The sequence below is a fragment of the Malaclemys terrapin genome, chromosome 1, assembly GCF_027887155.1.
Source record: "Malaclemys terrapin pileata isolate rMalTer1 chromosome 1, rMalTer1.hap1, whole genome shotgun sequence".
In the NCBI taxonomy this organism is placed as follows: domain Eukaryota; kingdom Metazoa; phylum Chordata; order Testudines; family Emydidae; genus Malaclemys; species Malaclemys terrapin.
The window spans coordinates 115,554,196-115,568,222 of record NC_071505.1 but is presented as its reverse complement, the minus strand read 5'-3'; the positions used below and the strand labels follow the sequence as shown (position 1 = coordinate 115,568,222).

At 43.1% G+C, this 14,027-nt stretch overlaps 1 protein-coding gene across 3 annotated transcripts in view; it reads right to left on the bottom strand.

Moving 5' to 3' along the window:
• The window catches only part of PIK3C2G (phosphatidylinositol-4-phosphate 3-kinase catalytic subunit type 2 gamma), a 293,772-nt gene that overhangs the window by 114,535 nt on the left and 165,210 nt on the right, over window positions 1–14,027 (bottom strand). For all 3 annotated transcript variants that reach the window (XM_054036231.1, XM_054036253.1, XM_054036242.1), the window contains exons 21-24: window positions 9,669–9,761; window positions 6,370–6,499; window positions 4,833–4,969; window positions 1,891–2,060 (exon numbers count right to left, since the gene is read on the bottom strand). In XM_054036231.1, coding sequence (XP_053892206.1) covers window positions 1,891–2,060; window positions 4,833–4,969; window positions 6,370–6,499; window positions 9,669–9,761 — 530 coding nt within the window. The remainder of the gene's footprint in view (window positions 1–1,890; window positions 2,061–4,832; window positions 4,970–6,369; window positions 6,500–9,668; window positions 9,762–14,027) is intronic.

Genomic DNA, 14,027 nt, shown 5'->3' with positions numbered 1-14,027 from the left:
TACCTCACTGCAATGCATATAAATTGTATTAAACAACAAAGCATAATAAGAGAGTCATCACAAATATAGTGTTGAGGATTTTAAAAAAGTTTGCAGGTGTTTTTATGGACATCACTTTAGTGGTTCAACGGAGGTAAATTACTGATTTAGGGCATGGTCAAAAGGCAGATAACTTTTGGAGAACTGAGCTAAAAATCTACTAAAAGGTTACTTAAACATGGGGCTAACAAGTGAACTGCTTCAGGTCTGCATGTGGAAAAGGAATGGATAGATGCAAATAGCATCAAGTATTCACTTTGTGGGTGATGAAAGTCTGATATCCTTGTGTCACTAGTATCTGTCAGACACTTGATGAAGAACACACAATGCTCATGTGTATTACAGCCATCTTTCTCAGACCTACTCAGTGTGCATGAGGGCAAGGAGTAAGCATATCGCTCCCTAGTGTCTACAGCCTACTGAAAATATAAGCCCTATTCGTACTAAGGACACATGAATGAGTCACAAGTTATATAGCTTTGGAATCTATTGAAAATAGAGCAAAATACTTGTATGGATGAAAAGGAACAAAATAGATGCTATTTAAATAAATGACTTATTTTTAAATGGTACTTCTAGATTTAACAAAGCTGTATAATATCATTACATTATTTTATAATAAAAATAATAGCTATAGCATTCCTGTCTAAACTTTGGGCATTGGGCCTTCTGCTGCCCTCCAGGGGCCAAATCTTTCCCTCCTCAATCATTTTGCCCTTAGGCAAAAGTACCCTTCAAGTAAGCTCCGGATAGACTCGAGTGGCAGCTTTGGCTGAGTAACAGATGCAGCACTTGACTCTGGGTGTGTATGTATGTCTCTTTGTGACTCTACTGTGTATTATTCTTTCCACAGAAAATTGGTAAAATTAAGGGAGCCCTTGAATGACTGATGATGATTTTGAGCACTGCAAATAAATCTTTTGTCTGCATGGTTCAGAACTAATTAGCCCCATCAGCTTCCTTCATACCAGTACGCCCACACTTATTTCTGTCTAATATGCTGGAAGACAAGGGGAAAAAAAGGAATGATTAACTCAAGCTGATTCATTCTGGGATGGGTCAGGTGATTATGAGGACAAGTGAAGGAAGGACTCCACACATCAATCTGATTGTCAGTGCCAGGGAGATATTTTTATCCATCATATATACTGCTATACAGTTTATCTCATGTTTTTGGGGTGTATTGAAATGTCTATGCACACTTCTAGTTATCATTTCATCCTAATTCATCCTTTCATAATCAAGAATGGAACTAGAATAGGTATGGCAAGTACTTACTTATCCACAGAATATGTACAGCCTGAAAGTGAGAGCATCCACACAACTCAACTCCGACTAGTTGGGATCAATACTTGGGGTGTAAATCATGGGCCCATTGACATCCCTGGGGCCACAATTTCACCCTATGTGCGGGAGTGTAGTTGATCCTGCATGCCCAGTCAGTGTTTGGTCTCTATGCTAAAAGTGACAATTACATCCAGCTGTGGAATTGGATTTGTGCTATGGACACCTGCCCACTAGAAAAAAAATAAAATAAAATGAGACCACGGACTGTTTTCTCATAGGCCCGCCATCAGACGGTAACTACTTCTGGCCACTGCTGAACTGGATCAAACTCATACTACTGACCTAAAAGAGAAAATCTCCATATCCCATTACTAATTCTTTCAGACCTCTCCCGATAAGGTTTTAAGAATGCTACAACATGCTGTGTATGATACCTCTAGAGATTCGGGGCGGGGTGGGAGGGGAGCAAGGACTCATTTACAATTTTCATGTATGTTTTAGAATACTGAAGTTTTATCAGAACACTGTTTAAACTTTATAATTAATGTTACTGTAGATACCAACCTTTTTATGCTTCCAAATTTTTGTGCATGACCTAAAATCTTTCCAAAATCTATATGGAACATGTGGCCAGTGTTTGTCAGCATGATGTTGTCATTGTGTCGGTCACAGACTCCCAGAATGAAGGTAACAACGCACCAGCCAGCACAGGAATGAAAGAAATTCTTTATTGCCTAATTAATCAAAACAAAAACACAAAGAAAAAATATACAGTAATGTATTTTTGTGATACTAACACAAATACCAAGTCCTACAAGCTTTTCTGCAGATGCTTAAAGCTAAATACAGGCCTAAGTGTTTGCAGGTTCTGGACCTAAACTAATAACATGGGAACTGCCATAGTACAACAGACCAATGGTTCATCTAGACATTTCTATTGCCAGCAGTGACTTATTTTGGATAGTTCTTTTGCATTTAGGTGGAACCTTTCACTCAAGAACTCACTGAACTTTACAAACATTAATTAATGAAGCCTCACAACATCTCTGGGCAAGGAATCCGACCTCCATTTTACAGAGCAGTAAACTCAAATATAGTAAGGTTAAGTGAACTACCCAAAGTATCAGAGATTCAGTGGCAGACCTAGGAATACATGACAAGGAGTCCTGATCCCTAAACCCCTGCTCTAACCACTAGATACTCACAAAGACTATGTCTACACTGCATGCTTCTTTTGGCAGCGTGTAGAGTATGTACTCAGGTAGCGCCCAGCACGGGTTCAAGTATCAGTGTAGACTGTGAGGCACAGTTTAGGCAGTTTAGACACGTCTGAAGGGTACCCGAGTACATACTATACATGGCTCTCTACTAGTCCAAACCATGTAGAGTCCTGCTGCCTCCCAGCGGTTGGAGCCTTTCCCCACCACAGGAAAAGACTCTAGCAGCTGGGAAAGGCACCAGCAGTGGGGAAAAGCTCGGTGGGGGGAGAGGGGGAAGAGTGGCAGCAAGGAAAGGCTCCAGCAGCTCCCTGCTGGCTAGAGCCCTTCCTCACCACAGGGAAAGACTCTGGCAGTGGGAAAAGACTCTGGCAAGGGGGAGGCAGTGGGGAAAGGCCACACTGTCATGGGTAGGTACACGTATTGCATACGCCACTGAAAGTGATGTGTAGTGTATATGTAGCCTTATGGACTGATCCAAAGCTTTCCACTGACTTCAGTGGATATTGTACAGCACTTCTATGCTTCAGAAGAAGATAAAAATCTCCCTCAAATGAACCTGTCTAACCCTCCCAACTGCCCCATGCCATATCACAGATAAGAGGAGAGGGAGAAGAGAATTCTTCCTAGCTCTAGATGGTGATCAGATTTATACAAAGCCCATGCAGGTTTTATCTTAGCTATTACAGTGTAACAACCACAGATAGCATTCTTAATTGTAAGGGCCTGAACCTCCTGGGAATCTTACTAAGCTATCTGTCTCAGTAATCATGTGAGCCATTTATATGCAGACTCTATAAAACCTAATCATTAAGTTCTTGGTCAAAACCTCAGTGCATATAGTACTGTACCATCTTTATACTATACTATCCAATATAAATAATTGTTTGAGTACTGATATTACTGTAGTATTATGGTGCTAAATCTAGTGACTGATTTTGATGATAGCACTGTGGAGTGATTAGACCACAGCACGAGAACTCAGGATGCCTGGGGCGTATTCCTGACTATGCCACTTAGTCGCTAGGTGGCTTTGGAGACGTCACTTCACCTTTCTGTGCCTTTGTTTGCCCAACTGTAAAATTAGTATAATAAAGCTTACTCACCTATGTGAGTTCAGTATTCAAGTGCAAAGTCTTAATAGCAAGAGAAGAGAAATGGTGAGAGCAGGATACAAACAATTATACAGACATCCTGCGCAATCAGAAATGCCTATTTCATTTCTTTCCAAAAAAAAAAAAAAAAATGAACATTATGCGTAGCAAATGTTTTTTTTTAAGAACTTTCCATGTTATTTGACTTACTAAAAACAGAACAAAACTGGATTTTTGACTGATAATTGATAGCTGTCTCAATTTTCAATCAAAATGTCAGCAGCACCTTTACTGTAAATATATACGGTAATAATGATTACATTAAAGCTGCTTCTAAAAGTTTAGATTGAAAATTTGGATAAATAAATACACAACCACCCACCCACCCACCACTACATTCTGGCAAAAAAATGTGTACATTGATGCCTACAATTAGGCATCAAATTAGATGTCTCATTTTCAGAGGAGCTCAGCACCTGGAGCTCTCTTTAAATTGGGCAAAAAGTTTGGCTACTAATCTACTGCAGGTACGGGGATGTGTTCAAAAATTCCCCAGGACGCTAAAAATTTCAAAGCATTTTTGTGAACCTCAGGACAAGCCCCGCCTAAAAAGAATGTGCAAAAGTGACTTCATGGCTTCTTTGTTTTAAGAGGGAAACCTCTGCTTGTGCAGTTTCCCCAATTTCCTGGATGATTTATAACCTGATGCGTAACACCAGTTTGCATAAAACCAGATGCTTTACACAGGATCCCATAATGTAAAAGGACAAGCATGACCTGATATCTCATATTACTGGGGGAATTCAATGAAATACAGTTTTCTAAAAGTGTGACATTTTCAAGCACAGAAAAGATACTGTCTGTGTGATTATATATAAAACACCATATCTCACTATCTGGATAAAAAAATTACTTTAGGTTCAGTGTCTATTTACTTAATTTTGTCTTCAACTTCTTCTTACTTCACCTTTGTATCTCCAAGTATGGTATTTTCCTAACTTTTCTTATCGTTATTGAAAAAACACTGCACTGAATCTGGTCCCTAGCAATCTGGCCAAAGAAACGGATGTGCCATTTCAGAAGACTTGATGGTATGTGTGATCTGTTTTCCCTGACTTCAGGAGATTGTGCATATCACCATTTGCTTTTTCATTTGTAAAATAAACAATTTATGCAATGTTCCATTTTAATATACCTCTTGGTAACTTGATTCCACAGGATGATGATGACTGAACCATTTTTTAATTGTGTTTTCCTTCAATGGTCCTATCAATCCAGACTCCCTGTGGATCTTGGCTAGAGTTGTAGCATCTGACACCATCTGCACTAGTCCTAATCAGAGAGAAGGAGTTCACATGAAAAACTCACAATTTTAAAAAGGGGCAGAGTGTTTATTAATCTGCATCGCACTGTATCATATCACCCCATGGAGAGAATTATACACACATTTCAATTAACCATAAAAGTCTACATGGTATTAGATGATCTAGAAAAAGGAAGATTGGGAGCTTCTCTTTGCCCTGCCTCATAAAACAAGAACAAAGGGCTATTCAATGAAATTAAAGCTAACGAATTAAAAACTGATCAATGGAAATGCTTTTCCACACAATACACAACTAGATTGTGGAGTTCACTGCCAAATGACATCATGGAGCCCAATAATTTAGCAAGATTCAAAGCACTGGGAGGATAAAGATTGTGAGGTGCTCAGATACTCTGGTCATGGGGGCCACAGAAGTACCTAAAATAGACAGACATCCAGAGTTTATTCTCATGCCCACCCTGAATCCTTTAAAAAATATCAAATTGAGAGTTAGTGTAATGGAGGGAAACTAATTATAGCATCTTCCTTCTCCAGATAAAATATTTTATGGTTACTTTTTGAAGGGGAATCTTTCTAGTTCTGCCTTGTTCATGGAAAGAAAGGATGAAGAGGATCCCTTTCCAGTTCCCATCAACCACCTGCCACATCCCTGAATCCGCCATGGGTCCTGCAGGCCACCCATTCCCCAAACTTTCTCTGCAGCGTGGCTCAAAAGGCCGAAAATGCTGTATTTTTCATTTCTGTACTGTAGGTAACCTGGTTGCTTCAGCTCTTTATTGTGCTAGAATTATTTTCAGTAAAAAAGTCTATTGCCATCAGTAAATTTCTTTAGCAAGTAACTGGCATCTTTGCTATGGCTTTGTTACAACAACCATAAAAGAAAGGAATAAATAAAGCTTTCATATGAGCCAAGCTAGCCTTAAGCAGTATGAACAGCAAGGGTGGTTTTTCAAACAACACTGGGAGGTTTCTGGAACTTTATTAGTCTATAGCCGAAACCTAAATAAGGGCCAGATTTGCAAAGGAGCTCAGCACCCAGTAATTCCCACTGCAACACTTCTGATCAGGTTTTCAGAAGTTCTTATTTGCTGCCTAAATGGGAGGTTTTTTTGAGAGTCCAAGACCAGTTATGGATGCCAAGGCTTTAAATTCAGGCCTGGGTTGCTACAAAACTTCACTAGCTTGGGTTCTATTTCTGCTGAAGGGGGAAAAAAAAAGTTAACCTCCCTAAATCTGCAAAGATGTTTAGGACCCAACTGAGGGTGGTTCTGCGCACTCTTTTCCCTCAAAGGGAAAAAAGAAAAGACACTTTCAAAAAGAAATACTGAAGGGAGGAGTGCTGTTGTATTACTGGTTTACATGAGATATGAATAATGTAATACATGCATCCTTTCTAATCTGTACTGACCTTGGCCTTTTCCTGTAGATAAACACTTATAAATGATCATTTGCATATCAAGCCCCTCCTGAAGCCAAATTCTGTCCATCACACGAATAATCTGCAGAACCAGCATATCCTGACGTAGATCATCTCCCACCTGTGAAAAGGGCATGTGAAATTTGAGTTTCTCCTTGAATCCCAAAGAGAGACACTTTTCTCTCTCTTTTCCAGGCCAAAAGCCCCAGCTCCCTTCATTTTACAGTAAAGCCCTGCAGTTTTGCTCAACGTGTTCATACTATATCAGAAGGAAGAAAGAATGGGATGACTTATACAGACAAGAAGTGTTTTGGCAACCACACTAACGGTACCATATGCCCTTTTGCCTGCTGCAACCTTTCAGTTTATTACTCACATGGAAATTACTGGTCTTTCACATGCAGTCGGGAGCTTGGATCCTTGTTTAGTTAAATTTCAAAATCCATCCAATAGCAGATCCCTTTTCAGGAATGAGAGTACAAGTATTTGGCCTGACACTACACATCACAACTCAGTATTTCTAGCAGGCTACAGGGCAACCTTATTACACGTACAAATGGTTTCCCTGACATGATTCAGAATCAGTTTCAATCAGCATTTTCTTGCTGACTGCTCCCCACATGGAGTCTGTTGAACAACAATCTTAGAGAAATCGGCCTTTGCGTCTTGTAATTAATGAAGGGATTATTTTCTACCGTAGCTGGGTAAATGGCCCATAAAACAAAAGCTCTGCTATTCATCCCCTCCTCCTCAATGTCTAAATTGCATCTGGATTTTACTGGTATTTTCAAGCCTTCATCAGGAAAGTCTTTCATAAATTGTAAGCTTTAGTTACATTACAATGATTTGTTCCTTTATTATGTTCCTTTTACAGAAGCAACCTAGTCTACAGGCATTTAATGAGAGGACATCAATTTCCCCCTATTTTTTTAAAAATCCATTTCCCTTTTTTTACAGCTAATCTTGATTCCAATTAATTATGCTCAGCAGCCAGACCTGAAGAGAATTTTTCCTGTGTTTCCTCACCACTGTTCGAAACAACAGTTACCATTTTATTTAAGCATTATCTATTACAAATAATGAAGCATATTATGAGCCAAATTATGGTTGCTGCTACATCGGTATGCTGGATAGGAGAAGGTGCAGGGAACTTCATAACACTATTGGCATCACTGCCAGTGTTCATTGCCCCAGAGGTGTACGTTGGGTGGGATGATGAGGCACCTGCCTCTCCTTCCACTTTAAGCCACTGATTTGTTATGTAAGTAGTGCCAGGTATACAGCCTTTCCAAAGGTGACAAAGGCAGATGAGTGTGCTTACTCCAGTGTGGCCAGAAATGATATTCCTGTTCCTGGGCCATATGTGCATAAAATGCAAATTTCACCCTGGTGGTGTCTGTAGCATGAAATTTTTAGGCTTCTGTTTTCTGACTAGGGCACTTTCTAATTTCTAAGAACTGCCCCTTAACCCTTTGCTTGGAGGCAGCAACCATTTTGTGCTCTTCAGGTTGCTGTGGTCCATACAGAGAGCTCTCTCTCTGTCTCTCACTCACTCACACACACACACACACACACACACACACACACACCGTGCTTTCTCAAGGAGGCTTTCCTATTGTTGTTTCTCTTAATCTGAAACAGAAGTAATTTTAGACTGAAGGCAGATGTTTTTTCTCTTTGTGTATGGAAACATGACAATCCTGGGCTTACTTCCAAGTACAACAGTGGATTACGCCAGCAATTAATCCATCCCAATACCATTATTAAGGTGGTGTACCTCCTCTATCATTCCACAACATGATTGCCATGGGGTGATGCTCTCCAGCACACCCCTTGTGGCCGCTCATGGTCCTAAAGGTATGTTGCACTTAGCAACCATTCAAGATTCTTTCAATCAATTACCCTGACTAGATTGGTAAAAAACAGGTACTCCCTCTCTCAGGGATGCAACCAAAATTTTCCTAAGATGGGAATCCAGAGCTCTCCCTCCATTGCCCTGAATCCAGTCCCACACCTCGCCTCCACCCCCAAACTCTCCCCTGCCGCTTCCCAATACCCAGTCCTGACCAGTCTCATGCTGCCTTGGCACCCAGATCCGTGCTCTCCCTCTTGCATCCAGCTCCACAAAAACTCTGCTCGTGCTGCCCCACACCCAGCCCAGTGCTCCTTCCCCCCACATTGATCTGCCCCCAGCCCTGAGATCTCCCTCTTGCATCCAGCCCTACTCTGCTTTTCCCTGGGGACTGGGAGGGCCTGGCATTCATGGGTGCCAGAAGGACTGAGAAAGCAAAGGGCCCAAGCAGGCACACAGGGTTTCAAGGCCACTCAAATTTGGCCCAGCCACTCCTCATCATGCCAGCAGGGAAGAGGCTGTGCTGTTATGCTACCCAGCTTTGGTCAGGGACTAAGTGTGTTGTGTGTGTGTGGGGGGGGGAACGCGGGGGGCTGGGCATCCTGCCCTCCCCCACTGCCACCCTTAGCCAGCTTCTTCCTCAGCTGTCCCTTTCCCCCCAGTTAGGTCTCAGGTGCAGGGTGTTCAGCAGGCTGCCTTCTCCTGCTAGTGGTGCCCTGCTAGAACATGAGGGAGGAGTGCCAGTCCCTTTCCTAAAACCCAATTGGCTGGGTGAGAAGAGAGCCTCTCTCTTGACTCTTTGCAAGGCTCCTGGCCCCAGACCTTTAAAGACACAGGGACAGGATTTCCTCCCAAGCACCACTCATTCCCAGGACCTGTTCCTCTCTCTAACTATCTCCTGAGTCATTGTATATACATCAGATCTTTCCAAATCTTAAAGGGCCATGCCACATGATGGGAATGGGCTGATCCCTTGGCACCACTACTCCATCACATTGACTCGGACTTGGAGAGCCAGAATTGAGTCCTATATGTTTTGTGCCAAATGCAGTCTTCAGCATGGTAGTATTTTATCTGCTAGACAGGGCTACTGTACAATTAAGTCCTTTCCCTGAACAGTTATTTCTCTGGACTTTGTCCTTAGACCTCAAGAAGGTAAATACACTATGTTATCCTTTACTGTTAGCCTGAGTTAAAAGCACACTTTGTTTTCCTAGAATGCATTTGATTTTCTACCAATCAAAACCTTGGATGCTTTAATATATTTCCTTAATATACTGTACTTAAAGGTCTAGCCTCAAATAGGATTATGAAAACTGAGCAGCACAGCCAGATCAAACACCTCAGGCTCAAGATCTGAAGCCTTCCCTTTCAATGAGTATTAAATTAACATTTTGCATACAAAATTAACTGGGGGTTATTAGAATGAATAACCTACCTTAAAAATAACATTGATGTTTCTACTCAGTGTCTCTGTATTGATGAAGGAGATTTTCAATGGAAAAGCATTGGATGTGAAATATGAACATGCCTTTAGAAAAAAAAATGATACACACATAAAATATAGTATACTATAGGCTAAAAGCAGTAGAACATTGCCCTGAGAAGATGTGGTGTCTTGAAGCATTTATCAGCAGCACGGGTAACAAAAATAAATAGTCCTCGATATTAGAGACTGTTGAACTGGTTCAGAAAAGAAGAATCTCTACCATCATATTCAAACTTCTTAAAGGTTCTGAAATGCTCAGGTAATCTTTTTTCTACAATTATTTTTTATTTTCCCCAGGTCATTTAGTGCTACATTTTGGCTGGCACTGGAAAGACCAAAGTGATGCAAGGCATACCCAATCAAAAGCTGCAATGCAGTTGTGAACACTGCGATCTAAAGATTTTTTTTGTCTTATTTTGTCAGTGGGTAGCCTGGTCCTGCAATCCTTATGGAGGCAGATCACCCATTAATTTTAATGGGTCTCTAAGCCTGGGTGAGGAGTGCAGCAAATTCCAATCATCATAATCTACATTATTTGGAGCCTATTTTAACCGTTGGCATCATATAGCGCCTTCCACCTGAAGATCTCAAAAGGCTTTTAAAACCATTAATGAACTAAGCTTTGAAAACCCCTGTGAGTTAGGTGAGTATTATTATCACCACTATAAAAAGAGAAAAACTGAGAAAGACAAAGCAATGGCCTGCTTTTCAGAAATAATAAGCACCCCATAGCTCCCACTGGAATCAGCACTGGGTGTATGCAAGGGTGGAAAATTTGAAGAAAAATTATAATGTAGACAGCTATAGATTGTCTTTCATCCAGGGATCTCAAAGTATGTTAGAAACATTACTTAAGCCTCTTTACACGCATGTGAAGTCTGAGAACTATATATTATACTATGTTACAGATGAATAAATTTGAGGCACAGATGGTGAAATCCTGACTGCACTGAAATCAGCAGGAGTTTTTCTTCAATGGGGCAAGGATTTCACTCAGAGTGACTGAAAGACTTTGCCAAAGGTTAATGTACAATAATATACCAGTGGCCGAGCTGGAAAAGGATCCTGGATGCTTGACTCTTAGGCCTGGTCTACACTACGAATTTAGGTCGAATTTAGCAGCGTTAAATCGAATTAAGCCTGGACACGTCCATACGATGAAGCCCTTTTTTTCGACTTAAAGGGTCCTTTAAACCGGTTTCTTTACTCCACCTCCGATGAGGGAATTAGCGCTAAAATCGCCCTTTGTGGGTCAGATTTGGGGTAGTGTGGACGGAATTCGACGTTATTGGTCTCTGGGAGCTATCCCACAGTGCTTCATTGTGACCGCTCTGGACAGCACTCTCAACTCAGATGCACTGACCAGGTAGACAGGAAAAACACCACGAACTTTTGAATTTAATTTCCTGTTTGCCCAGCGTGGAGAGCAAGGTGACCACGCAGAGCTCATCAGCACAGGTAACCATGATGGAGTCCCAGGATCGCAAAAGAGCTCCAGCATGGACAGAACGGGAGGTACGGGATCTGCTCGCCATATGGGGAGATGAATTAGTGCTAGCTGAACTCCGTAGCAGTAAACGAAATGGCAAAATATTAGAAAAAGTCTCAAAGGCCATGAAGGACAGAGGCCATAACAGGGACGCACAGCAGTGCCGCGTGAAAATTAAGGAGCTAAGGCAAGCCTACCACAAAGCCAGAGAGGCAAACGGAAGGTCCGGGGCAGAGCCGCAAACATGTCGCTTCTACGCGGAGCTGCATGCCATGCTAGGGGGTGCAGCCACCACTACCCCAACCGTGTGCTTTGACTCCATCAATGGAGAATCACGCAACAGGGAAGCGGGTTCGGGGTACGAGGAAGATGATGATGAAGACAATGAAGATAGCTCACAGCAAGGAAGCGGAGAAACCGGTTTCCCCAACAGCCAGGATATGTTTATCACCCTGGACCTGGAACCAGTAACCCCCGAACTCACCCAAGGCATGCTCCCAGACCCTGAGGGCACACAAGGGACCTCTGGTGAGTGTACCTTTGTAAATATTACACATTGTTTAAAAGCAAGCATGTTTAATGATTAATTTGCCCTGGCAATCGTGTCTAGTACAGCTACTGGAAAAGTCTGTTAATGTGTATGGGGATGGAGCGGAAATCCTCCAGGGACATCTCCAGAAAGCTCTCCTTCATGTACTCCCAAAGTCTTTGCAAAAGGTTTCTGGGGAGAGCTGCCTTATCCCGTCCGCCATGGTAGGACACTTTACCACGCTAGGCCAGTAGCACGTAGTCTGGAATCATTGCATAACAAAGCATGGCAGCGTATGGTCCCGGTGTTTGCTGGCATGCAGACAACATCCATTCCTTATCGCTCTTTGTTATCCTCGGGAGAGTGATATCATTCACGGTCACCTGGTTGAAATGGGGTGATTTTATTAAGGGGACATTCAGAGGTGCCCGTTCCTGCTCGGCTGAACAGAAATGTTCCCCACTGTTAGCCACGCGGTAGGGGTGAAGTGATCATCCCAGAGAATTGGGTGTGTGTGTATGGGGGGGGGGGGGGTAGTTGGGTTTGTGCTGCATGTTAACCCGGAAACTGTAGCCCCTCCTTTTACATTGCAAACTCATTTTAAATGGCCAACCCAACGGGTGCTTGGTATGGGAAATGAGGGCGCTACTGTTTGAAACCATTCCCACATGTTAAGAAGGTTAAAAAAGCCAAAAGACTGTGGCTTACCATGGCTGCCTGCAAGCCGAAATCTGTTGCCTGGCACTGCGTGAGTGATCTCTCACACGAAACTGGCAGGCCCTCACTATAAGAGGAAAAATGCGACCTTGTAACGAAAGCACATGTGCTGTGTAATGTGAACGGCAAAATTTAACGTGAAAGAGTGTACCCATTGTTCTCTAAAATGTGTCTTTTTTAACCACCTCTCCCTTCTCCTCCACCAGCTGCAAATGTTTCTCCTTCACAGAGGCTAGTGAAGATTAGAAGGAGAAAACAGCAGACTCGGGATGATATGTTCTCGGAGCTCCAGATGTCCTCCCACGCTGACAGAGCACAGCAGAATGCGCAGAGGCAGTCAATGTCAGAGTGCAAAAAAGCACAATATGAATGAGAGGAGAGGTGCCGGGCTGAATCGCGGGCTGAAGAGAGCAAGTGGCGGGCTGAAGAGGATAAGTAGCATCAGCTTCCTGACAGAAGGCAAGAGTCGATGCTCTGGCTGCTGGAGCATCAAACTGATATGCTCCAGCGTATGGTTGAGCTGCAGGAAAGGCAGCAGGAGCAGAGACCGCCACTACAGCCCCTGTGTAACCAACAGCCCTCCTCCCCAAGTTCCATAGCCTCCTCACCCAGACGCCCAAGAACGCGGTGGGGGGGCCTCCGGCCACCCAGTAACTCCACCCCAGATGATTGCCCAAGCATCAGAAGGCTGGCCTTCAATAAGTGTTAAAGTTTTAAAGTTTTAAACTGCAGTGTGTCCTTTTCCTTCCCTCCTCCCCACCCCTCCCGGGCTACCTTGGCAGTTATCCCCCTACTTGTGTGATGAATTAATAAAGAATGCATGAATGTGAAGTAACAATGACTTTATTGCCTCTGCAAGTGGTGCTCGAAGGGGGGAGGGGCGGGTGGTTAGTTTACAGGGAAGTAGAGTGAACCGGGGGGGGAGGGTTCATCAAGGAGAAACAAACAGAATTTTCACACTGTAGCCTGGCCAGTCACAAAACTCGTTTTCAAAGCTTCTCTGATGCGCACCGCGCCCTGCTGTACTCTTCTAACCGCCCTGGTGTCTGGTTGCGCGTAATCAGCGGCCAGGCGATTTGCCTCAACCTCCCACCCCGCCATAAATGTCTCCCCCTTACTCTCACAGATATTGTGGAGCGCACAGCAAGCAGCAATAACAATTGGAATATTGGCTTCGCTGATGTCTATCTGAGTCAGTAAACTGCGCCAGCACGCTTTTAAATGTCCAAATGCACATTCCACCACCATTCGGCACTTGCTCAGCCTATAGTTGAACAGGTCCTGACTACTGTCCAGGCTGCCTGTGTACAGCTTCATGAGCCATGGCATTAAGGGGTAGGCTGGGTCCCCAAGGATAACGATAGGCATTTCAACATCCCCAACGGTTATTTTCTGGTCCAGGAAGAAAGTCCCTTCCTCCAGCTTTTGAAACAGACCAGAGTTCCTGAAGACGCGAGCATCATGTACCTTTCCCGGCCATCCCACGTTGATGTTAGTGAAATGTCCCTTGTGATCCACCAGGGCTTGCAGCAGCATTGAAAAGTACCCCTTGCGGTTTATGTACTCGGTGGCT